We start from the raw sequence: 26,218 nt of genomic DNA, 5'->3' as shown, positions 1-26,218 counted from the left end.
AATTCTAGCATTGGTAACGTCATATTTTTAGGTTTACCATTAAACCCTTTTGGGGGTTACTACCATGTAAAGGTCCTTTATGAACGATTGACCCGTATAACAAGGGTTGGTAACAAAGATATGACATTTACCATTGGCGTGAAAATTTATCGAATTCTCAATAATAAAAAAAAACAACAAAAAAATCACATATACCTATACATATATATTTCTCTAACGAATGTGAATCTATATATATTTTTTTTCTGTTTGTTACAGAGTTCGCGTCGAGTATTACGTTAACGAGAATACCTTCAAGGAACGGCTCCAGTTATATTTCATCAAGAACCAACGATCGAGTGAGTTAATACATTCTACGATTCCATTTCTAATTGCTACGCTTTTTTTTAACCCAGCCTAAGCACATTTCTTTTTTATAGATGCTAGTATTGATTTGTTTAATCCGTTAATTCATAAAATAACTGGCTATTAAATCAATTCATCTGACAAAATTATATTAAATCAATATTATTGATTGATTCATGAAATAATTATTATTATTGTTATAAAAAAATAATAAATAAATAAATAATAATATTCTATTGTTATAAAAAAAAATACCAAGTATATGATCGGAGTACCATGCTCCTCAAAATTCCCCTTTAATCTGGCAGATGGTCATTTATTCAAATTCTTATATTACATATTGTTTATATGACTTTCAGAACATTGCGCATGTGCATAACAGGAACCATCTACCTAATTAATAGAATTTAATATTCTAATTTTCTAATTTTATCATTTTTTTGATCAAACGATGAAATTTATCCAACTTACGATACAATTTATCCATTAACAAATCAATTTATTAATTAACTTTAAACAAATTTTGTATAATAAATATACGACTATGATTAGAAAATAAATTAGAATATTGGGACCCATTGTAAGGATTTACCAATGATCTATTAATATAAATTCTAATCAGATTTATTCTGAACAACGTAACAAAGGGACCAAAACCATTTGATTGAACTATCAAAGAAATCACTCGGTCGTAATAACGCGACCATCAATGGGCCACGAATTTCAGGCCTAAATTCTGCCTAGATGTGATGTTATATTGCTTTTAGTATTTCACAATATTACCTTCTCTTATCTGTTATCAACGTTTCACCATCATAGTAAAGCATAGAAATCGTCATCGTATTCGCATTTAAACCTTCACCACAACGCGTAAGTCGTGACCAACGTCGATATAAAAGCTCGTAAAATATTTTGATCGATACTAAAGATAATCAAAGAATAGTTTTGGTTTAACTAAGATAGTATACTATTTTTTATGTATCAGTTATATGAACGCAATAAACGCAAAAATACGCAATTTGTGTGTTTGTTTTCGGATTGGTTCCCTTGTTTCGTGACAATAAATAAAAAAAAACCCTTCGTATTTGAGATTTTATTTTATAACTAATAAATTATACTGTATTATTATTTTATCTAATTTTATCTATAGGTAATACTGATTTAATTTACGCAACGTGTTTCTACAATAAATCGAAAACAACATAGTTTAACAAACATATTTTAATACGTTTTCAATACCCTACATCAAAGCTCTAGCAATGAGATGAAATTTGAACCATTTCATTCCTAAATATTTCAAAAATATCTTATCGATAATTGACAAACTGTATTAAAATGTTTGTTTCTCTTATACGAATCGATAAATTTTACAACGTTCCTCGATATTAAATGCCGAACAACCGACCAACTTTGTCTGGCACTTAAACGATTAATCAAATTTTCATTGAATGTTATTTGGAATCATTTTCTCAACCCCTTTCGTACTTCCACCCTCTCTTTCTCTCTCTTATTTCATTTTTCATGAAAACAAGTAAATATGATTAATCTCTCTTTTTATGTTAGTACTATAATGTTCAATTTACCTATTCCCATTGCGTTCACTCAGAAAGTAAAAAAAATCACTCGTTAAAGATCACTCAGCTATCACACTTTTTTTGCAATGACAGTTTTTTTGTGATGACAAGTTGAACTATAATTCTAGTATTGCACTTCACACTTTTGACAAAACGGACAGATTCTATTATCGTAGAATTTTCGTAATGCACATTTCACTGTAAACAAAGTTGAAGTTATTTTGACAACTGACTATGCATTGTATTACAGTTAAAAAAAAAAATAACAGAGATAATAATTAATTCGTTTAATTGTAACGTATTGAATTACACGGAAATAAAAAAAAAATAAAAAACATTTTGTTCGACGATACATTTCTCTTTATGGGGTGGATGGGACGAGAGTGAAAAATGAAGAGTGTGGAAGGGGAATAAATAATTATTTCGTAACGAGTTCGGTTCGTAATATGAAATTTGATAAATTTGTTATTATTTTTTTATTTTTAATACGAAATATTTTTTACTGGTTATATTTTTTCTCTCTCCAAAAAAAAAACATTTTTGTTGTTTTTTTGTTTATTTGTTTGTCAAAAGATTTAAATGCCATGTGAAATGGTGACAATCGTTTAACACTCAAAGATTTACACTTTCGAAAGCTTCTTGCCAGTGGCAGCAGTCAATAGCAGATATCACAAGTTGCAAGTTGCAAGTTGCTTTCTCGTACCTTGCAAGGGCCAATACCAACCTACAAACCTATCTACCTTTACCTAGGTGATATTGATTTCAATCAATATTCCTGTCACTCTTACTTTTCTTTTAAACTTCTATTTTGTTTACCCTTCTCCTCCCTCCTTCTCCTCCCCATTTCATATATATATAAAATCTATTCTTTTTCTATAGAAAAATTCTTTTCTATACATTGACATTGTGTTTCTTTTCTTTATTTCATTTCAGGTTTAAGAATACGACTGGCCAATCTTTTCTTCAAACTTCTGACATGTTTCCTTTACATATTCCGAGTTATAATCGACAACGATCCGACCTTCGCAGCATGGTGAGTCCTCTCATTTTATTTAAACATATAAAAAATTAAAAAATAAAAATATTAATAAAAGTTTCGAGAAAAAGATTTCAAAAAAAGAAAAAAACAATTCCCTTGTTTGTTAAACTAACGAACGTTATAATCAAACCCTTTCGTAGTTGAAATAGATAATAGAAAAATAAAATCATAAAAAAAGGATTAACTCAAAAAAAAAAGAAGAGAAAGATTTTTATTCTTTCCAACAGGGAGATTTCATTAAATGCCTTAATCGGCCCTTTAGGACAATTTGGTTCAGAGAATCCTTATAATCGGTAATCTTCATTTCTCGTCTAAAAACTAAATAGGGTACCTAAAGAAAATGATTCCCCCTTCTCCCTCTTTTACGTAGAATCTAGTATAGGCTATTCCCGCTCACGACCTTAACGCAATATTCATGCACGATTACTATACTTTGTTGCAATGCAACATCGCGGTGCAGAATAAAAGTCCGAGATAAGATTGCAGCAGCACCACCAGCATCAGCAGCAGTTTCAGTAGGAAAACGTTTTAGCATCTTATTGCTCGACCGTGTAAAACTTCCTTTATTCTTCTACCCCCACTCTCATTCTCTTTCAAACCATATTCCCCAAAGAATTTTCCATTGGTTTTACCTTTCATTTTCTTTTTATTTTTCTAAATTTCTTTTATATTCCCACATTGCTTTTCCTCTTTTTCTTTTTTGTTTTTTTTTTTCAAAGTTCCTCGTAACACTTCTCATTTTACCCTAAAGAGACGTTTTTTGTGTTTTTTTTTTGTTTTGTCTTTTTCAGTTACGGATGTATGCCAGGAAACAAAACGGAATTTTTAGCATCGCAAAATTTAACCGAAGAAGAATTTCAGGAACATCCAACCATCAATTGGGACGCAATCCTATGGGTAAGAAGACCATTGGAACTTTGGATCGTACAGGTGATCCTAGCTATGGTTTCACTCACGGAAGCCTTGTTACTTGCTTATCTTGGCTACAAGGTACGTGTCTTTTCATTTTATTTCACCTATACGTTTATGGTTCTTCTCTCTTTCTCTCTTTCTCTCTCTCTCTCTCTCTCACTCTCTCTTTTTCCATCTTTTTGGCTGTTCGTCGTCGTTGCATGGAAATTTTTCTTGTTGCTTTTTTGCTGATAATACAAAAATTTTTATGGTGGTTTGTTTATTTTTTTTTCATTACAATTTTTATTTGATCCAGTACCACCATATCACCGTAAATATATCGAATTTTATTCGCCAATCTTTTATATTGTATATTAATAAAAACTTAATTTTATTTTAGTTTATATAATAAAATTATAGTTTATATAGTTAAAGTTTATATAATTATAGTTTATATATAATAATAAAATTATAATTTTTATATAATAAAATCATATAGTATATATATAATTAATACTTCATATTAATTATTTAAAATATTATTATTTATTAAAAATTAAAATAAATTTATTATATTAAAAAATTATATACTATATAACATTCATGTATTATATGCATAATAAATTACATACTATATATACAGGGTGGGTCACCACATTTTACCATCTAGATTTACGTTATCATTATTACGCGTAGCAGACAATGTTTAACATGGAGTTGAATGGCTTTAAAAGGGGTTCATACTGATGGTACTTTTTTTTTTTTTTAGGTGGACGTGTCAAGGACATATGAAGGTCATTAATGTTTTTTTAAATGTCATGAATCATATATTTTTTATTGCATCATCTGATACTCTTTCATATTATTTACAAAAAAGTATTATCCTATTTATATAAAAAAATTATTACTTTAGGAGATATTTTAATTTTTATGTCTATTTACAAAAAAGGTTCAATGTGGACCATTTGCATCAGAACACTTTCTGAATCGAGAAATTAATGACTCATTAACGTTTCTTAATGTATCTAATGTTATTTTCTTGCATTCATTGACGATACGATCCCTCATATCGGCCATTGTAGTCGGAGGCTCAGCGTAAACTTTATTTTTTAAGTAGCCCAATAAGAAAAAGTCGAGGGGCGTTAGATCTGGTGACCTAGCCGGAAAATGAAAAAGTTGTCTCTTTGAGTGAGAGCCCAATTACAAAATTCTAAACGTTTATAACAGTCATTTGCGGTCAGTTCTTGAACATGATACATGATATGAATGGTATTTGTGTTTTCTCAGTATGCGTAAAATGCTTTTGCGGCTAATTCCAGCTTGTCTTTCGATTTCGCGAGAGCTAACGGATGGATTTATCGTAACTGCGACTAACACTTCCCAAATAGTTTGATAGGACGGGGTAGGCCCATTCATTTTCCGGCTAGATCACCAGATCTAACGCCCCCTCGACTTTTTCTTATTGGGCTACTTAAAAAATAAAGTTTACGCTGAGCCTCTGACTACAATGGCCGATATGAGGGATCGTATCGTCAATAAATGCAAGAAAATAACATCAGATACATTAAGAAACGTTAATGAGTCATTAATTTCTCGATTCAGAAAGTGTTCTGATGCAAATGGTCCACATTGAACCTTTTTTGTAAATAGACATAAAAATTAAAATATCTCCTAAAGTAATAATTTTTTTACATAAATAGGGTAATACTTTTTTGTAAATAATATGTAATAAATAATATGTAAATAATATTGCATCAGATGATGCAATAAAAAATATATGATTCCATTTAAAGAAACATTAATGACCTTCATATGTCCTTGACACGTCCACCTAAAAAAAAAAAGTACCATCAGTATGAACCCCTTTTAAAGCCATTCAACTCCATGTTAAACATTGTCTGCTACGCGTAATAATGATAACGTAAATCTAGATGATAAAATGTGGTGACCCACCCTGTATATATAATAAATTATATACTATATACTTTTATTATATATTTATATTGTAATAATTTTATTTTAATTTTTTTCGTCGGAATATTTCAATTTTTGTTTACACGAATATTTGAATAAGCTTTAACGCTTTTTGACGATAATAATTGGCATATTGTCGTTCTGCAGTTTCTCATTATATTATTTTGTTTATCAAATACTCATATTGTATTAAACCGATTATCAATTTATAAACTTATTCCTAAATTGAAACTGAAACTTCTGAAATATGAAATCATTTATCGTATGAATATTAAATCTTTGTTTTAAAAAATTTCCTTATTGTAAAATCATGATGGTTGAACGAATTCGATTAGATTTTAAACAGTAATCTCATTACATCGTAATTATACGAATCCAACGGATTAATCTGAATTCAACGAAGTGATTTCTGACTATTTAATCAGTAGGTTAGTTTGTTGAGTTAATTGGAGCGGTTAGGTGGAAAATCGAATGAACCTATGTATGAGAATATGTGTGAGAGGGAGAGAGAGAGAAAGCATAACGGTATTCTCATTTCTCCGATGCTACTTACAATTCCGTTTGCGATTCGTGAGGCTTTACCTGAAACGATTCCATACGAAAACTGTATATTCGAAAGACAGAGCCTAGGGGGTTAAAGATAGGAAAAAGAATGGGGTGGTGGATGTTGAGAAGAAAAATTTTATAAATAACAAAACACGTAGAAAACGTCCGCGTCATAAATACCACAAAGCTATATTTCTGTTAATCAAGCAACACTATGAAGGGTTGAACAGTAAACCTACCGATACTTTATGTATACCTATTTCTGACGTGATCAATCAAATGATTGGTTTAACAAAGTTATATGTTTTTATATGAAATGAGATTTTAGTTTAATTGGATAGGGAAGAATATAATCTTTGTATATTTCGTAATAAATAATATCCCACATAACAAAAACTTTCTAAAACATTTCTTTAAAAGTTTTAAACCTTTCAAAAAGGTTTCTAAAAAAATCTTTCTACAAGGTGAAAATGTCCGCGTTCAGAGACTTACAAAAGATTAATCTATCAGTAAAATATTTTAAAATTGTTTTTAAAATATTTTTGTAAAATCTTTTATGAATATTTTTCAAAATATTTTAGAATGATGCCTGCAAGATTTTTGAAAGATTTTTGGAAATATTTTACAAAACTTTCGCTGAAAGATTTCAAAACCTTTCGTGTTATGTGTGGGATAATATTATATATAATATATAATATATAATATAAATATAATATTATAAAATATTATTCACACAATATAATTTCAATATAATAGTAATTTTTATTTATCAAATAATATATATAATTTAAATAATAATAATTTTATTTAATTATATATTTATCATTATTTATCATATTTATCATATATATAACTATATTTTATTTTATATAATATATATAATACAATATAATTTTTAATTTGTTTATTAATTAATATTTAATTTAACATTATAATATATATATTTTAATATAATATAATTTTTAATTTTATTAATTTATATTATAATATAAATTACTAAATAATAATAATTACTATTTATCAGTACTAAATATAATAATTATTTATCAACTTTTTTTACAAAATTACATGATACGATTGGTCATTTGACCGACATGATAGATTTAATGTTAGGAAAGATTCTAATCTAAAATTCTAAAATTTTTAACTTTCGAATGATTTCAAAGGTATGAAGATTAACTACAGTTATAAATCCTCCCCGAACATCCAAATATCTTGCCAATGTATATACATTCTTACGTATATATATCTATGTATGTATTAGTGGGCCATCGCGTGTCTCTCGTTAAACGCATTTCCACCTGTCGCTTACGATTCCCCTAAGTTTCTCATTTTGCTTGCCTTCGTTGCTCAGAGAATTCGAGTAAGCTTACGTCTTGTAAGTGGAAACTTGCACCTCGTTAATCGAGTTAGACGCAACCCAGTATAATACGATTAAACGTCTTGGAAATATTTCTCGATATTCATTCGAAGAATTAGTTGTCCCTTGTCCCTAACACCAATTTCAAATTTCCTTTTTTTCTATGTTAGAATATTTTATTGTAATAAATAACCCATAACATGAGATGCAACTTGAAACACGTCGCATCAAAGGAAATGTTTTTCTTTTTGTATTGGATGTTTTAATAATTATTATTAATAATCGGTATATCAAATATTTATATTAATTAAATAAAGTAATTGTTATTGAAATATATAAGTATTTAAAAAATTATTATTAGTGTATTTTATTTATTAATGTAAGAAATATTTATAAATTATTATTAGTGTATTTAATTAATTAGTATAAGAAATATTTAAAAAATTATTATTGGTGTATTTAATTTATTAGTGTATTTAATTTGTTAGTATAAGAAATATTTATTAAATAATTATTATTAATTAGTAGTCAATGAACTTTATTTCTAATCAATGGATATCTAATGAAATTCATTTATTTTTTTTCTGTTTTTGAGGATATTTTTATTTTATTCATTTTTCACAAGCATTATTTAATTTATCTTTCTTATTTCTGAACACGCATAAGGAATGTTAGTTTTAAATGAAATTCATCGATTTACGTAAAGTTGAAGATTTGAAGCATCCTACCTTAACGCACTAACTACTAGACATAGCAAACTTTCATTCTCCTGAGACTGATTCAGCTCGTTCAATCTTCCTACCTTCTTCTTCTTCATCTTCTTCTTCTTCTTCTTCTTCTTCTTCGTTTTTTTTTCTTTTCTTCTTTATTTTTTTATTGTTAAAGTTTCAACAGGCGATTCAAAAAGAAAATTAGAAGTTTAAGCTAATACCGTTGGAATAGTTTGGAGCATAATTTCTAACCAAGTTCGTTTTAACAAACTTGCAGTATCATGCAAAAAAGCAAACGTAAACGTTTGAAACGAGTTATTTCAATTTTCTCGTATTTAATTAATCAACACAAATGATTTTATTTCATATTTAACAAAAATATTAAAATAAATTTGAAAGGAAAACGTGATAATCCTTTTTAATTCCTTCTTGGGTTTTATTATCGTTAACAAAAACGTACGTTTAGTAATAAACGAAAAATTTGTAAAATAAATTAAATAAATAATATTTAAAAAGAAAAATTAATAAATCAGAATAATAATAATAATGGTAAATATATAGGGTCTACAAGTAAGTTTCCAGTGTTTTTTAATAAGATGGTGTCACGAGTAGATTCCGAGCAGAAATGTCACATCTCATGTGTCATTTTCGAAGCTTGTGTATCTGTGAACAACATTGCATCATCATATTTGTGCATTTCTATCGGCGTCGTATATTTTATGAAGCAAAAACATGGCAAGTTGTGCCAAATAAGCGTCACTTGCGGGAAGCGCTGCTTCTATTCTTTAATATGAAGAAAAGTGCAACTGAGGCCTATCGCTTGCTTTTAGCAACTTAAGGGGCGGAATGTATTGGTGAATCGAAGTGTCATGAGTGGTTCAAACGGTTCAAAAATAGTGATTTTGATGTTGAAGACAAGGAGCGCTCCAGAAAGACGAAAAATTTTGAAGACGAGGAATTAGAGGCTTTGCTAGATGAGGATCCGTGTCAAATTCATGAAGAGCTTGATGCATCATTGGGCGTCACACAACAAGCTATTTCCCTGTGCCTGAAAGCTTAGGGATTCATCCAAAAAGTTGGAAACTGGGTGCCGTACGAGTTGAAGCCGAGAGATGTCGAACGGCGATTTGGCATGTTAGAAATGTTGCTGTAGTGGTATAAAAAAAGTCGTTTCTGCATCGTATTGTCACTGATGACGAAAAGTGGATCTATTATGATAATCTTAAACGCAAAAAAACATATGCAAAGCCTGGCGAGCCGGCCAAATCTACGCCGAAGCGAAATATTCACATGAATAAGGTCATGCTCTGCATATGGTGGGATCAGAAGGGTGTCATATACTACGAACTGCATCCGAGTGGTCAAACCATCAAAGGACCATTGTATTGAACCCAACTAATTCGTTTGAAGCTGTCATTGGCGGAAAAACGGCCAGAATATCAGACCAGGCACGAGTCCGTAATTTTTCACCACGACAACGCTCGGCCACATGTTGCTGCTTCGGTCAAAAACTACTTGGATAATAGTGGATGGGAAATTCTTCCTTCCCCGCTTTATAGTCCAGATTTGGCGCCATCCGACTACCACTTGTTTCAGTCGATGCAGAACACTCTTACCGGAATGCGCTTCACTTCAGTAGAGGGAATCAAAAATTGGCAAAAATTGGACATTTTTGGATTCAAAAGACGAGAACTTTTTTTGGTCCTGAATTCACAAATTGCCAGAAAGATGGGAATAAATTGTATCTTTCGATGGACAATATTTCGAATGAAAAATATGTAACCATTTTTTCAGAATAAACTATGAAATTTTATGAAAAGACGCTGGAAACTTACTTGTAGACATAATAATTATTATTACATTATAATTATATATTAACTGTTAGTATAATAACTATTATATATAACTATTATTATAATAATTAATAATAATAATAATTAGAAAATTATTAAATTGAATAAATTACAAAAATATATAAGTTATAAATCTCATATCGATAGTATTCCAAATCTGACATGGAAGATTTGCTTTTCGTAAAAAAATCCATCATAGTTGTCTGTTTCTTGTACTAACATGAAAAGGAAGAATCTTGAACGTTTTAAAAAGCTAAACCGAACTATATAGGAAAAAGAATCGACCCGATCACAAGGAGCTTTTGCTTGCTAGCATAGGTAGCTTACTTGCAAGCCTGAAAGCTTTACGATGGATAACTGAAAATCTATAAAGAGGGGTCTTGCATATAAATCAAAATTTTACCAATGTTCAAGTACAACCCTGTCATCGAGAAACGAACCATTTTTCCACCTAATATAATAATAATATTTTTATTTAAATATTTTTTATAAATTTTTTAATACTTTGTTTTTGTTTTTACCATATATATATATATATATATATAATATAAAATAATTATAAATTACGATAAGGATTACATATGTATATGTAAAAAATATGTATATGTATATGTAATACATCAATTTCCTATTTATTTTGTCCTATCGTAAAAAAAAGGGTTAGTAGGTTTTTTTTAATAAAAAATGTGTCCCTTAGGAGAAAACTATAATATGAATTTTTTTGGCAAAGTTTACGTATTGGATGGAAAAAGAAATAAAAAAAAAAAACATTCAGGAACAATATTTTAAATCTTTCAAAACGAAAAGAAATCCATTAGGGAAAAGTCATTGTTTTTTTGGTTTCATTTTGTTTATTTTTTGTTTTTTTTTTTTATTGAATAATATGAATGAAAGAAAAATATGTCCTGTCGGCAGGACGATTCACATCAACGAAATGCAATTTATTTCGTTGATTGGTTTGCGATATTATTTTATACAAAAATTTGTTCGTACGTGAGAGATTTAAATAATTAAAATCTATGTTATTATTCGATGTTTTTAATAAAATAGAATAGAAAAGAATAGAAAAGAAAAAGGAAAAGAAAATTCTTGCGAGAAAAAAAGAAAGGATCGATCAAAAATTCTATTCAAATTCTGACTTTGACGGATTAAAATATATAGCGTGGTTAAAAAGTTATAGTTTAGTTAAAAAATACAAACTTTCATAGTTCGAAAAAAGATTGTTCTCAATCCTAGAATAAATTTAAATATTCACACCTGTATGTTCGTTTTAAAAGAATAAAATCAAAATATTGCTTCTATTCTACCTTTTGAAAAATGAGAAATAAATTTTGAAAATAGTCTAAATCCATTTTAATATTTTTTTTAATTTTTATTGGTGATCATAACAACAGATAACTACCTGTCGTCATAAAAACGTCATTTTACGGGGAAAAAAAATAAAATCATGGACTTAGATCACCATGAAAATATTTCAACCTAAATTTATTTCAAATTTCAGGGATTATCCAAAAGTTTTTATAAGTGAAAAAAATGTGATATTTATTCATACCTATTTCGTAGAACAAACACCACCACCACCACCAATCATCATGTTGTCTAGAAACGAAAGTCATAACAAATTTTTTTTATTTTTGTTCAAAAGGATAATCAATAACTTTAACTGCAACAAAATGTTTGACGAGGATAGAAAATAAGAATGCAACGAAACACCACAACTTGCACAATAATTGCATTCGTTTAAATTGATTTTGTGTGGGTGTATTTTTTGTTTCTTCTTACGATGAATTTTTATGTAAATTAAAATTAATAATTGTTTTTATTATTAATTCGGAAAGAAATGAAGAGAGTGACACTGAACATTGCAAATATAGAAAATGCAGGACGACATAAAATTAAAAATTGCGCTTATGTTGTTTGAACGTTTTTGATTCTTTAATGATTCCTATTGATAAAATTGTCACTGGGTATGTTGAGCTGTCTTCCTAATGTCCACAGGGTAACGTCTGGCAGCAGCTTCTATCATTCCACTTCATATTGGAGTTAGTCAACACTATACCTTTCACGATTACGGTAAGTCATGTTAGTTTTTTTCTTTTGTTTCTAAGAAGTAAATAGGTGTTGTAATACCTTCATCAAGTTGGCAAGATCGATTCGTAAGATATATTATATTCTTTTCTATGAACTAGTAATAGAATTAGAATCATCTATGTTATCCCACCACCCACCCACTCATACACTTACATTTAACTATTGTATCTTCTCAATCGCGTTAAACGAGAAATAAATAGGTGTTGTAATACCTTCATCAAATTGGCAAGATCGATTCGTAAGATATATTATATTCTTTTCTATAAACTAGTAATAGAATTAGAATCATCTATGTTATCCTACCACCCACCCACTCATACACTTACATTTAACTATTGTATCTTCTCAATCGCGTTAAACGAGAAGTAAATAAGTGTTGTAATATCCTCATCAAGTTGGCAAGATCGATTCGTAAGACATATTATATTTCTTTTTATGAACTAGTAATAGAATTAGAATCATCTATGTATCCCACCATTCATCTCCCACCACCCACTTCACACTTACACTTAACTTTTGTACATTCTCATTCGCGACGAAATCACAATATTGCATCGATCTCCCTAAAGAAATAACCTTTATATATATTATAACAATATTACGTGCGATATCTCTATTGTGCTTTTGAATTTAATTAGTTTAACCTCATGCTTTATGCGGCGACAACGTTTCCTAACCGTATGGGTACCTGCTACCTGATTCATTATACTTTAGAATTGCTTATAATATATATATATATATATTAATATAAATATGCGTGTATAATTAAATAATTATTATGAAAAGTAGGTTTATTTAATTTATCAATATTTTCATCTATAAATAACACACACTGCATATATTATTTGTATAAATATAATTATATATATATATATTATATATATGCGTGTATATTTAAATAATTATTATGAAAAGTAGGTTTATTTAATTTATCAATTTTCTTCATCTATAAATAAAACACACTGCATATATTATTTGTATATTTTAATTAATTAGATATTAGATATTAGAATATTTCATTCAAAGTTTCCAGTAAATAACGTGGAATTGTATTACGACGTTTGTAATTGTTTTTAAATAATATAGTATTATAAATTGATAAAATTTTGATATATTTAAAATATGATTTCAGTTATTATATCCACCTATGAGAAATCTGTTCATCCCGGTATTCTTAAATTGTTGGTTGGCCAAACATTCGTTGGAGAATATGTTTGTAAGTATTTTGATATATCCAATTACTTTTATTGAAAGAAAAATATTTTATTAATAATAATAATTATTTGTTTAATTTCAGAATGATTTACACAGAGCTATGCAAAAATCTCAGTCAGCCTTGAGTCAACAATTAATGATTCTTAGTGCAACGTTACTGTGCCTTGTCTTTACTAGGTGAGCATTACAATTTATTTTATTCAAATATTTTTTATTTCGAATGAGAAACACCACACAATAAGTATTAGTAAAATTAATAGTATAAACAATTAATATTATTTTGATGAGTATTTTAAAATAAATAATACACAATCTCAAATAATTATTGTAGAAACTTTGTATGGGGGTGTGAAGAAAAGAGAATATTCATAAACCAAATTATATGAAAGTTGGTAGCATGATTAATGTTCTAATATTTCATTTAATGCCATGACAACACTCAAGAAGTAAATTTTTTATTAATTATTTAAATACAGAAAGTGATAAGACATAAAATTAATTTTTGTTTGTTCGTTGAATAAAAAATTTATATTATTTATATAATATAAAATTTATATAATAAAATATATTTAATATTTTTCATTTATATAATTATATATATATATATATATATATATATATATATATATATATATATATATATATATGTTAATTAAATTAAATATAAATATAAAAATATATAAAATATATATATTTCTTGTTTAACTTTAAAAATGAAATAAATGTTTATAATCGATATTATCAAGATTCAATCGAATCGTACAAATCTTTTAAAATATCTGCAAAAGAAAGAAAGAAAAAAAGAAAAAAAAAAAACAATCGAACGAATACTTTATTATTTCTTTTGATCGTTCATCAAATACCATTTAATTTCTTGGACAAGTATTTAGTTTGTGCATTCTATAAGGGGGAAAAAGAAAGAAAAAAAATTGTATAAACGTCCTTCGTACTAAAATACTCCAGAATATTCGATAATTCCCAGGTTGTGAGAAGTAACAAAGCATCAACGACCGAACACACTCATATACACAAATGCATTTTGCTTAAACTACTCGAAACTGCAATCAGAATTTTCTAAAGATGTCTATCATGGTAAAACAGAAACTATTGCGGTAAACGATAAAAGGTTTTTTTTTCAGAACAGGATTCGATTTATGTTAAATTTATCAGAACTTTTTATTTCGAAATAAACAATTCTTATTTCCATTTTTCTTGTTTAATTTCTTTCAAAACAAAACTTGAAATGTTTTTTCTCTTTCCCATCAGTTCTTGCAAAAATTACAAAAATAAATCGAACTCTAGGACGTTTACCAGTTTCATTATAAATAATTCATTATTATTTTCAAATTATTATACCACAAAGATTTCTTAATAACTAAGAACAATTTTTAAACATTTAAATAGTAAAAGGTAGCTAGTACGACAACTTTGGGGGCGTATTTCAAATGCCAACACTTTAATTTGTTTGTAGACGTTATTCAGCACTTTTATCCACGTGGTATGCTAATTTTCTTCGTCAACCATTCTCCATAGATGACTTGGACGATACCACACCCTTTTTCTTTAATCATTTTACTACTTTCGTATTATTTTATACCTTTAAAGATGTACCTTTTCTAATAAAATTTGATTACAAAGAAAATTCTAAGTTCTTCTTGAGAAAAAAATAAAATAAAATAATAAAATAATCATCGTGGTTTTATAAGGATTACATCCTCTAAAATTGTAAAATTAAGGATCTTGAGAAAAAACTAACAAAAAGTAATAAAATAATAAAATAATCATCATGGTTTCGTCAGAATTACAATTTTAATATCCAATATCTCGAATCATGCGAATTTTTGTTGATTAATTCGTTTTAATTCTAATTTTTTCTTGAGAAAAAAAAATGACATACAAAAATAAAATAAAATAAAATAAAATAAAATAAAAAGTACATACAAAAATAAAATAATCATCGTAGTTTTATCAGAATTACAATTCTAACATCCAATATCTCGAATCATGCGAATTTCTCTTGATTATTTCATTTTAATATAATTTCATTTTAATTTAGAGAAAATCTAATTGTTTAAAATTATGATTTCATTTCTAGGACAAAAATAAACAGTTAGCAGTTTCCAGACGAGGTTTAATATGATTAAAATGAATTTATAGTATTGGTTTTTTCTATGAAATCCAACGAATCTCGATATTAACATTCGTTATTTAAGTTATGTTTGTTTCATACACGACTTATTGTTATATACGTATAATGAGAAAAGTTTCCTACCGAGAGAGAAAGAAAAAGAGAAAGAGAGAGAGAGAGAGAGAGAGAGAGAAAGAGAACGTGTTAGAAGTTTGTGAATACAAATTCATCTTGTGAGGATAGGATTCTCCTTTCATTTAATCTCTTACTAAAATAATCAGTAATCATTTGTATTTGTCGCATGTTCACGCTTTTAAGTGATTAGTTTAGTTTCTATATCTATCTCAAACCCTCCCCCATTTATCTTTCTATCTATCTTTTTTACTATGTCTCTCACAATTACTTAAATCTGTCTCTCTGTAGTTAAAAAAAAAAAAACAATATAAATTTTACATTTTTATTATTATTTATTTTAAAAAATTTGTCTTACCTCTCACCACTCCCTTTGTTTTAATAAATGAATAAGAACCATAATTTTAAATTAAAAATAAAAAAAAAAAAGAAAAAAAAACTCATTGTAAACTCCGTAAATCACGTTTGGAGAAAAAGAAAAGTAATAGTAAGAAAAAACACGTTATAGTTTGTCGAGTATAAATATAAATGTGATGATAGTGTGTGTGGGTGAGAAGAGGGGGAGGAGGAAGACAGACACTATGGCGAATAGTTTCATCTAATATTCGTGGCGTCAGTAAAAGTAATAGGTTGTTAGAGATTTGTGACGACACCATCCTTCTAATCGATCATATCTAATGTTCAATATCACTTGAATACACATGTGTCTGTATATATATGTACATAGATACATTTAAAAGTTATATCATACAAGTGCAATGTTAACGTTAGTTTCGTTGCAAAAGAATAAAAGAAAAAGGAAGAAAGTGTTATAGATAGGAATAAAATTAAGTGGGGATGGTATAAGAAGGGGTTTAAAGGAAAGGTAAGAGAAATAAAGTTGAGTTGATCGAATCGAATCGTAATGTGGGACATACGTTAATAAGTAATCGTGGCGGCTTCTGCAGATGGATTGGTGTCACCATCGATCGTATAGGATTTATTATGTATGGTGTAATTCTGATGCTACGTATATAATATCAATGTATGAACACAATTGTTTTGCCCTTGTATAATCTAAGTGCGTTTTAATCAACAAACTGTAAAAATTTTTATCAACTTGTAACATTATCAAATTTCTTAGATAAAATTATCAAAATTATTATAATATCGAATTAAAGTATAGGAATATATTTATAATATGGGTGTTTAATTATATTAAACACCCATATTATACATAATAAAATATAAATATAAATATAAATATAAACTATAAAATATAAAATATATAATAATTAATTATATAATATAAAAAATTAATATAATATTAAAATAAATATAAAAATATAAAATAATATAAATATAAAAAATTAATATAATAATAAAATAATAATAAAAAATAAAATATATAAAATAAAATATAAAATATATTAATTAGTATATGGTTTTATTAAAAATCATTGAATAATAAATTAATTGTTTAAATTAGGATTCAATCTTTCAAATGTTCTATTTTTTAACTTTTGTTGTTGTTGTATTATTTATTGTTAGAAATAATATTTTACAAATGATTCCTCTCTTAAGATTTTCGTTTGCTTATCTTCCTCTTATTCGTCGTAGGTATTCGTCGTTTTCTTTCAATTCTTTGACGTTTGTCAAACGTTTTCCCTTTTGATCGTTTTGAATACTCGAGAAGTACTTTTGATTATAAAATACCAAATAGAAATGTATATATTCTCAAATGTTCTTCTCATTCAACAAATACATAAAAAACAAATTAATTCTATCGACAAAATTAAAATACACAAATCCATGATCTCTCATAAAGGTAACACAATTTGATAAATTATTTAATAATTAAAATAATAGGGGAAAATATTGTTGAATACTTTTGAATAATTTTCTTTTTCCTTTTTTTTTCTTCCCTTTGTGTACAAATTCAATTACAAATATTTTTTATAGAAAATGCGTGACAATATATTTCGTTTAGTATAAAAGTAACGAGAGATAAATTTTGTTCTTTTATTATATTTTTTTCTTCATTTTTTTTTTTTTTTTGAACGAGCTATTACGAGCAATTCTTCGCACGACTTTTTTAAAACCATTTTTCTACCGTGGCCGTGACACGTGACGCACAATTGAACGCTCTCTACAACCTTTATAATATAATCATTTTAAATGCACTTAACTATACCGGAATTACGTTCGTTGACCGTTCACATTTTTTCACGTTTCGTTTTATATATATATATATATATTTTGTATCCATCAATATTTTATCTCCATCAAAATTGTTATATTATATTATATTATCGGATGATGAATTTAATGGGATATTATTTGTATTCACTTACATTGAGATTTATTTATAATAAAAAAAAGGAAATAAAACATCGTTAAATCAAAAAATAAATATTCCGAAGTAAATTCAAATATAAAAAATATCCAAAGGAAGTAGAATAGAAAAAAAAGAAATATTTCAATCAGTTAAAAAAGTTTCAACCCCTATCAACGTAAAAAGAATTTTCTATTTTGCATTCTTTAAATGCTTATGTAAAAATCCTTTATTTAATGTCACGTTTCATTAAGGCTAGTCTCGTTATAACACGTGGCCAATGGTCGTCCGGTGTGTTGGACGAGTGAATAGCTTCTGTTAGAGAGAAAAAGAAAAGGAAAAAATAGGGAGACTGGGATGTAAAATGGGGAAGGAAAAAAAAGTGAAAAAAAAAAATAGAAAAAATATCCATACTTGATATAGATATAAAAAGGAGGCCGCATGCATAATGGATATCAGTCGTTTATAAATGCCAGCAGCCCTTATATTCCTTACTAGTAAACCCTGTATACGGTCTTCAACCTTTTTTCTGCAGCCTTTCCTTCGGTCCATCCATTTCTACAGAATTTATCAAGTATTTGTAGTCGTCATTATGCTCTTTGACGAGGGTTGTTTTTTTTTTTTCTTTCTTTCTCTACTCCACTTTGTACAGGACAAAAAAAAAGTATATATATATATTCCTGAAATGAGAGGTTAAAAAAAAATAATTTTTATCATTGATAACGTTGAAACATTTTTTCTTTCTTTTTTGATTGTTTTTTTTTTGCATCATATGTTTTTCAAGTAATATCCAAATGCAAATTGATATCTCGTTAACGATGAATACACCATGCACGTATCAATTGCAAATGATTCGTTTTTTTTTTATTTATATTAAAATATATTTTTATTTTATTTATTATATTTTGTTTCTCGTTGTATTGGTTTCAGTGTATGCGGAATTCAGCATTTTCAGAGAGCAGGGCATAGGCACTTAAATCTGTTTCAAAGTACGTACTTTGTCGTGGTAACATTTTCTACGGTAGGTTATGGAGACTTCGTGCCCGATATTTGGCCCTCACAACTTTATATGGTTATCATGATTTGCGTCGCACTCATAGTATTACCAACTCAGGTATGTATAAACATTATTAGTTTATTTTAATTCTCTTATCATTCTAAGAAACAGGTGTGCAGATCACATAAGTTAGAAGTAAAATCTTAAAAAAAAAAAACAAGTTTCGAGAAAATGAGACGTGTGCATAATATCAGGAATAGGATAATTTTTTAAATAATATTATTCTAATATTATTTATTTGATTTATTTAAATAATTATAAAAATGCGCGCCTTTAAATATGCAACCCTCCAAACACACTTTTAAAAATCTGCTTGCAAGCGCCATCTACTGGGACGGAATTTTTTTCAAGCCCAAGCTGTTCATACATATGTGTATAATGGGTTGCCTGTCTTTCGGGCAAAAAGAAATTCCGCTTCATCAGATGACGCTCGCAAGCAGCATTTTCAAATTGTGTCTGAAGGGTTGCAATCCAATAGGCGTAATGTTTTTTTTATAAATAATGACAAAAATTATCAATTATTAATATTAGTAATTAGTTCAGCATATTTTTAGCATAATATTTAGTATCTTATATAAAAAATAAATTTTTAAAAATTAAAATCTCGTTTCCAAAAGAAGTTTTCACTTAAAAAAAAAACCAAAAGAAAAACCCTGATAAAGACCATCCTAGTTCGCATATTATACGTTGATTCGAAAATAAATTAACCCCACAACAGGGTTGAGGCTCGATTAGAAAATGTCAAATATATCGACGACGATGACCATGACGAGTAGTAGTGAATTTATTTGGTTAAAAAGCGAAAAGTGAAATGAAAGCTCGACGTTCGTTGAGGATCAAAAATACCGCGTGCTAACTCGATCAAAGAGATAGGGGCGGGGATGGATGGTTGTAGGAAGGATTTAGGTGTAAAGTAGCCTGGGGTTAGCTCGGGTGTAACGTCGACCAAACGAACGAAATTTTCAAGAGTGCTATACGAGTGCTGTCCGATTAAATAGAGAGCGACATTGAACTGTTTAAAAATGGCGGGGCTATAGGAGGGATGGATATGAGGGAGGGGTTGTTAGAGTGGTACGTAGTACACTATTTGACAATCGTCTACGAACGTGACGGATGATGGAGGCTAAAGCTTGCACGAAACCAGTGGGGGAAGGTTCAACTGTCGATCCTTGATAACGACGAGACAATGATAGCTATGATATTGCCCTATTCAACTGTCAAATTGACTGTCATCTACATACACGCGAGAAATTGCGATTCTCTTCGTCATCGTCGTAGTCGCAGTCGTAGTCGTCGTCGTCGAAAACAACAGATGTTTCATCATACCTGGGTGAGAACGGATTTATTATACGTGAACGGATGAAAGGGTGAGGGTGGGATGGGATGGGTCTTCGATAACGTTTACACGGTGATCAAATATTTATTTGAGAATAGTTTTTGAAAAAACACGAACGAAAGAGAGAAAAGTTTTGTTTTTATTCTATGCTCGAAAAGGAATACTCGTATGAAAAGAAGAAAAGAAAAATTTAACACACACGTTCCTTTGAAAAATTTCATTCGCCTGTACGTTCATTTCTCTCATATCGGACGTTGAGTTGCGTTAGACACAATATTTTATACGCAGTTTGTTTTTCTTTTTTTCTATTTTTGTCCTATCATCCCCTAGTTCGAACAGTTGGCTTTTACCTGGATGGAAAGACAAAAGTTGGGTGGCTCCTATTCGTCGCACAGAGCTCAAAGCGAAAAACACGTAGTTGTTTGCAGTACAACACTACACGCCGATACGATCATGGATTTTCTAAATGAATTCTACGCTCATCCATTGCTGCAGGTCAGCAAGCATAGTATTCTTAAATTATAGTTTAAAATTATCAAAAATTGTTCCTAGAAATACTAGAATTCTTGTTTTAGTTTATTTAACTCTTTGTGGTACAAAATTTTGGGTAATAAAATAGTCCTGTGTTGCATAAAAATTTTATTGAATTTTTAAATGAAATAAAATTGGTATATAACAAAAAAAACATAAGTATACTTTAATTATACGTAGTGTTTTATGTAAATAAGGTGAAATTTTATGAACATGCAATTATTGCAATATTTAAAAATATCCCACATATTGAATTTTAAATGAAACAAAATTGGTATATTCTTATTAATAGAGGTATTAATAAGTTAATTATATTTGTAACATTTATTGAAAATATGTATTTTACGTAAATAAGATGAAATATAAATTTATTATGAACATGCAGCTACTTGCAATATTTAAAAATATCCCTCACTGTGCCCCAAAGAGTTAAAAAGAACAATTCTAATCAAAATTGTTGTTTGAAATGTAAAACTGGTGAAACAACACCAAACGAGAAATCGGATCTATCGTAGATCTCTAGCCACTAGTTAAATCTATTAAAGTAAAACGTGTTTAGGATTATTACGTCGTCCTGTTATCACCTATGGAACTCGACACGACGATGAGAATGATCCTGCAAGTGCCTATATGGGCACAAAGAGTGATTTATATTCAAGGATCCTGTTTGAAAGACGGTGACCTAGCCCGTGCCAGGATGAACGAGGCGGAAGCTTGTTTCGTCCTTGCTGCGAGAAATTACGCTGACAAAACGGCTGCCGACGAGCACACGATACTAAGGTCGACTATTTACCGCAGTTGGTAGCTTGTCGTGTGCCTGCCATTATATCGATTGATATTCGCAACTTCGTCATTTTCGTTCGTTATGGGCCAACTAGTTAAATGGATGGATGTTTCAAATGGAATTATCCGCAACTAGAGTTAAGACGATCAATAAAACCCTGTTCTAACTCCCCGCAAGAATATTTTCGTTATATGGGGAGGGGTGGATTGCTTTACAATTTTTTTTTGCAAATCATACATTTACATCCAATTTAAACACGTTGACTGTAGCGAATAAATGATATCGATTATTTATAACAAAATTATATTTTATATATTTAATAACATTTTAATAATAAAATATTATCTCGAATTTTATTTAATTGAATATCGATCGATACTATAATTATTTAACCCTTTGAATGTTGAATACTTTTCGTTAAAATGTTTTGTAAGGTACATAATAGTTTATTATTAGTTATATTATTTTAACCAAATCTAAAATAATAAATTATATTTAATAACTCAAGTTTTTTCTTCCTTTTATAATTTTAATAATAAGAAGACAAACCAACATTAAATTATTTGCATTTATATTAATGCGTGATTATTTATTATAAATATTATAATTATAAACGCGTGATAGTTTACATACTGAGGAACTTTTAACAAACGCATATATAATAATAAAATAAATATTTTGTTTAACATTGCATACAGGTCGTGGGCAGTTAAGGATTTTGCACCAAATGTTCCACAATACGTTCAGATCTTCCGTCCGGAGAATAAACTTCACGTGAAATTTGCGGAACACGTTGTTTGCGAAGATGAATTCAAATACGCCCTTTTAGCGAATAATTGTACTTGTCCCGGTGCATCGACCTTGGTAACCCTACTGTTGCATACATCGAGAGGACAGTAAGTTGTTTTCATGTTTTCTTTTTATTTTTTTATTTTTTTATTTTTTGATTCGCAAAGTAAGAAATTTAATCATCAAACTTGTCTCTTCCTAAGTTACGAGAGTAAAATAAAATGACTGTACATTGTATTCCCCATGACACTTTTGTAGAAAATGCAGACTTTAGCAAAATCGTTGTCAGGATTATCCTTTTACGAGATACTCCAATTGCATCCTTCCCCCTTGTAATTTTAGGGAGGGACAACAGTCACAAGAGGAATGGCACAGGCTCTATGGCAAATGTTCCGGCAACGAGATTTACCATATAATCCTAGGAGATTCACGATTCTTTGGGGAATACGAGGGCAAGTCCTTCACCTACGCGTCCTTTCACAGCCACCGGAAATACGGCGTTGCCTTGGTTGCAGTCAGACCGGCCGAACTTCCCGAATTTTACGAAGACACTATTCTACTCAATCCCGGTAGGACGTCTCCCTTGTGTACTATACTTCTTCAATACGATTTATATATCTCTATCTCTATCTACCTTTCTTTAACAAAAACTCATTCTACTAAATAACAGAATAATAATAATAATAAAATAATGAAACAAGCTTTACCGTGTTTTAATTGACAGGTCCAAGGCACATAATGAAAAAAACTGATACGTGTTATTACATGAGTATTACAAAGGAAGAAAATTCAGCCTTTGTTGTGGCAAATCATCAAAGTGCAGCTGAACCTACACAGGTAGTCGTAGAGACGAAAACAGACGCGGTGAATTCTGGTAGCACGACAGGTAGTGGTTCGACTACGACAAATACCAACACAACTACAACGAGCATCACTACGACAATGACATCTTCGAGTACAGCAGCCACGACAACAACCACCACTGCAACAACCACAACAACCCTCTCGATAAGTTGCAGTATACCTGGAACCGGTGGTTCACCTGGTGGTGGTGGAAGTGGAGGTGGAATTGGAAGTGGTGGCAATGGTACTGCAATGAGCCACGGTGCTGCTGAACAGCACCGGACATTTTCCAACAGTTGTAACGTTGCTCTCAGCGAAACATCCTCAAGGCAGGATACCTGCACGGGGCCCCGAGGACAGCAGGCTCGTACCACGAACGGTACCACACCTGCCAATACTCCTAGGGCCCCGTTACCGCCACAGGTTATTTTGCAGGTCCTCCCTAGCACGCCCACACCACACCAACACCACAACCTACTCGCATCCGATGTCCACCGTGAGTGTTGCATGCGCCTATTTCTTTTTTCTTTCTTTCTTTCTTTCTTTTTTTTAACTTATTTACTTTAATTTATTTTACTTTTATATTTCTCTCACTATTCTTAATTTTTTTCTTACGATTCACGCCAATGGATATTTAGGTAAAATTTATGCAAAATTGAAATTAGTTAAATGGGAGTAATTTATGTTTCTTATTTAATAGAATGGTCCTATTATTAGTAATAATAATAATTTTAAATTATTCACGTGAAAAATCTTAATAATAAATTCAAACGAAGATATGTTAACAAACAAAAAAATTGTGTAATCTTGTCAAATCGTAATTTTGTATTATAAAATTATAAATATTAAGTGTAGTTGATTATCGAAAAAGTTTATTCGATAACCTCGTTCATTTTCATCGTGCGACGACAACGCAAATTTTTCAATGATAGCCTTGGGATGTATATCGTGGAACTGGGCTTTCCAATATTAGAACATAAGTGCTCTATAATCTCATATCTAACAACTTCCACCCCCACTTCCACCCCTGTCTCACTTTCTTTTTTTTATACTTTTTTAATGCATGCTCTTCTTCTTCTTTCGCTGGCACGTTGTCCCGTAAGTTTTAGAAGCTTTTAGTATTTTTTTTTAAATTAGGTTTGAGACGGTGTGCAAATTAGAATGAGGGATGGGAAAAGAGAACAAAATTGGTGTCAAAAAACAAAAAAGAAATACTAGAAAATATGTAAAGTATAAAGCTTGTGGAAAAAAAGAATTTAATATTTCCTTTAGAAATACGCAAAAAGTTGTTTTTTTTTATCGTTGCGATTAGGCTACGTGGCAATTACGCGTAATTACGTCAGTAGGATATATCTACCGATAGTTTTATGCTTTGTAATTTGTACCTTGTGCATGATACCTTTAGCTAACGCCAGTTGCTGCAACTTAGCAGCCAGTTTTTTGATGCACGTTTTATATGCGAACACTTTAACACGGAAAGAAACGATTAAAACACTTACCGAGGATCGTTAAAGTTATTCGAACGATTTTACAAAGAGAAAGAAAAAATGTTTTAAAAGTTTTTAATGCCTATTTTCATATTTCTGACAATTAACACGAAACTTTATTTAAATCGTATGATGAACTTTGTTTATTAATCATAAATAATTGAAGAATATTTTCTGTCAGAGATAATACTTTTTTTATTCTCGAATTTTTATTATTTTATAAATGAAAAATTTATTGATAAGATATAAGTAATTGTTTCTCGTGATTATCATTTTGTTCTGTGTCAAGTATATTAATCCTTAATGTTGTATTATTTATTATTTCCAATAATACACACAGCTTGTATATTTTAAATGTATCTTGTTGCTTTTAAAACAATAAAACTTTACACAAATTACACGATGTGCTTTAAGCGTGGAAAAATTAAAAACAAAATAAATAATTAATTGTTTAATAACGCGTAATAAGAAGAGGGAAAAGTATAGATTGATATGTCTATATAAAATATAATATATTATATAATTATATATATATATATACTCTAATATAAATAATATATATATATATTAATAATATATTTATTACAATATAATAAATAATTAATATTTATATAATATAATATTATATTACATAAATTATATTATATAAAAAAATTATTATTTTTATATAATTTAATATATATAATTTATATATTATAATATTAATAATAATTATTTATATAATTAATTTATATAAAAAATATAATTTATATAATATAATATTAAATTATAATAAATATGTTATTATAACGAAACTAATTTTTACAATAAAATTTTATAAATCAAAAATATCTATTTATATAAATGTAATATTTTGATTATTTTTAATTGAATATTCTTTAATAAATTTATAAAAGTTCAGGACACATATTATATATCTATATCACTTCTCTCTTAATTAAATTAAATAATAAAATTTTTGATGATCACATAATCGCACATATAAGAATTATGAAAGGATATATAAAAAATGTAATTTTAAATTGAGCTCACTATCGTTGATTTGTAATGTTGTAGCAAATTATCTCGATCCTGGAGGGTTGGGTGATTCGAGACAATATTTAAAAGAAGCAAGTTCTACACCTCAAACACCAATTACAGGAAATCATTTGGATGTACCACGTTCTATCGATCCTAATCCAAATCTTCTCAGTCCAGAAATTCTCACACAGAGAAGAGG

General features: G+C 28.8%; 1 protein-coding gene across 2 annotated transcripts in view; it reads left to right on the top strand.

Annotated features, from left to right (window-relative positions):
- The window catches only part of SLO2 (slowpoke 2), a 103,392-nt gene that overhangs the window by 61,454 nt on the left and 15,720 nt on the right, over positions 1–26,218 (top strand). For both annotated transcript variants that reach the window (XM_015327841.2, XM_015327844.2), the window contains exons 2-14: positions 259–338; positions 2,853–2,952; positions 3,750–3,948; positions 12,291–12,365; positions 13,516–13,599; positions 13,681–13,775; positions 19,103–19,286; positions 20,896–21,060; positions 21,656–21,876; positions 22,579–22,776; positions 23,012–23,238; positions 23,394–24,008; positions 26,056–26,217. In XM_015327841.2, coding sequence (XP_015183327.2) covers positions 259–338; positions 2,853–2,952; positions 3,750–3,948; positions 12,291–12,365; positions 13,516–13,599; positions 13,681–13,775; positions 19,103–19,286; positions 20,896–21,060; positions 21,656–21,876; positions 22,579–22,776; positions 23,012–23,238; positions 23,394–24,008; positions 26,056–26,217 — 2,405 coding nt within the window. The remainder of the gene's footprint in view (positions 1–258; positions 339–2,852; positions 2,953–3,749; positions 3,949–12,290; positions 12,366–13,515; positions 13,600–13,680; positions 13,776–19,102; positions 19,287–20,895; positions 21,061–21,655; positions 21,877–22,578; positions 22,777–23,011; positions 23,239–23,393; positions 24,009–26,055; position 26,218) is intronic.

This window comes from Polistes dominula, unplaced genomic scaffold (genome assembly GCF_049000335.1).
Source record: "Polistes dominula isolate Pdom_NZ unplaced genomic scaffold, Pdom_raw_medaka scaffold_35, whole genome shotgun sequence".
Classification (NCBI taxonomy): Eukaryota; Metazoa; Arthropoda; class Insecta; order Hymenoptera; family Vespidae; genus Polistes; species Polistes dominula.
The sequence above is the reverse complement of the archived record's forward strand: the minus strand, read 5'-3'. Positions and strand labels throughout refer to the sequence as shown.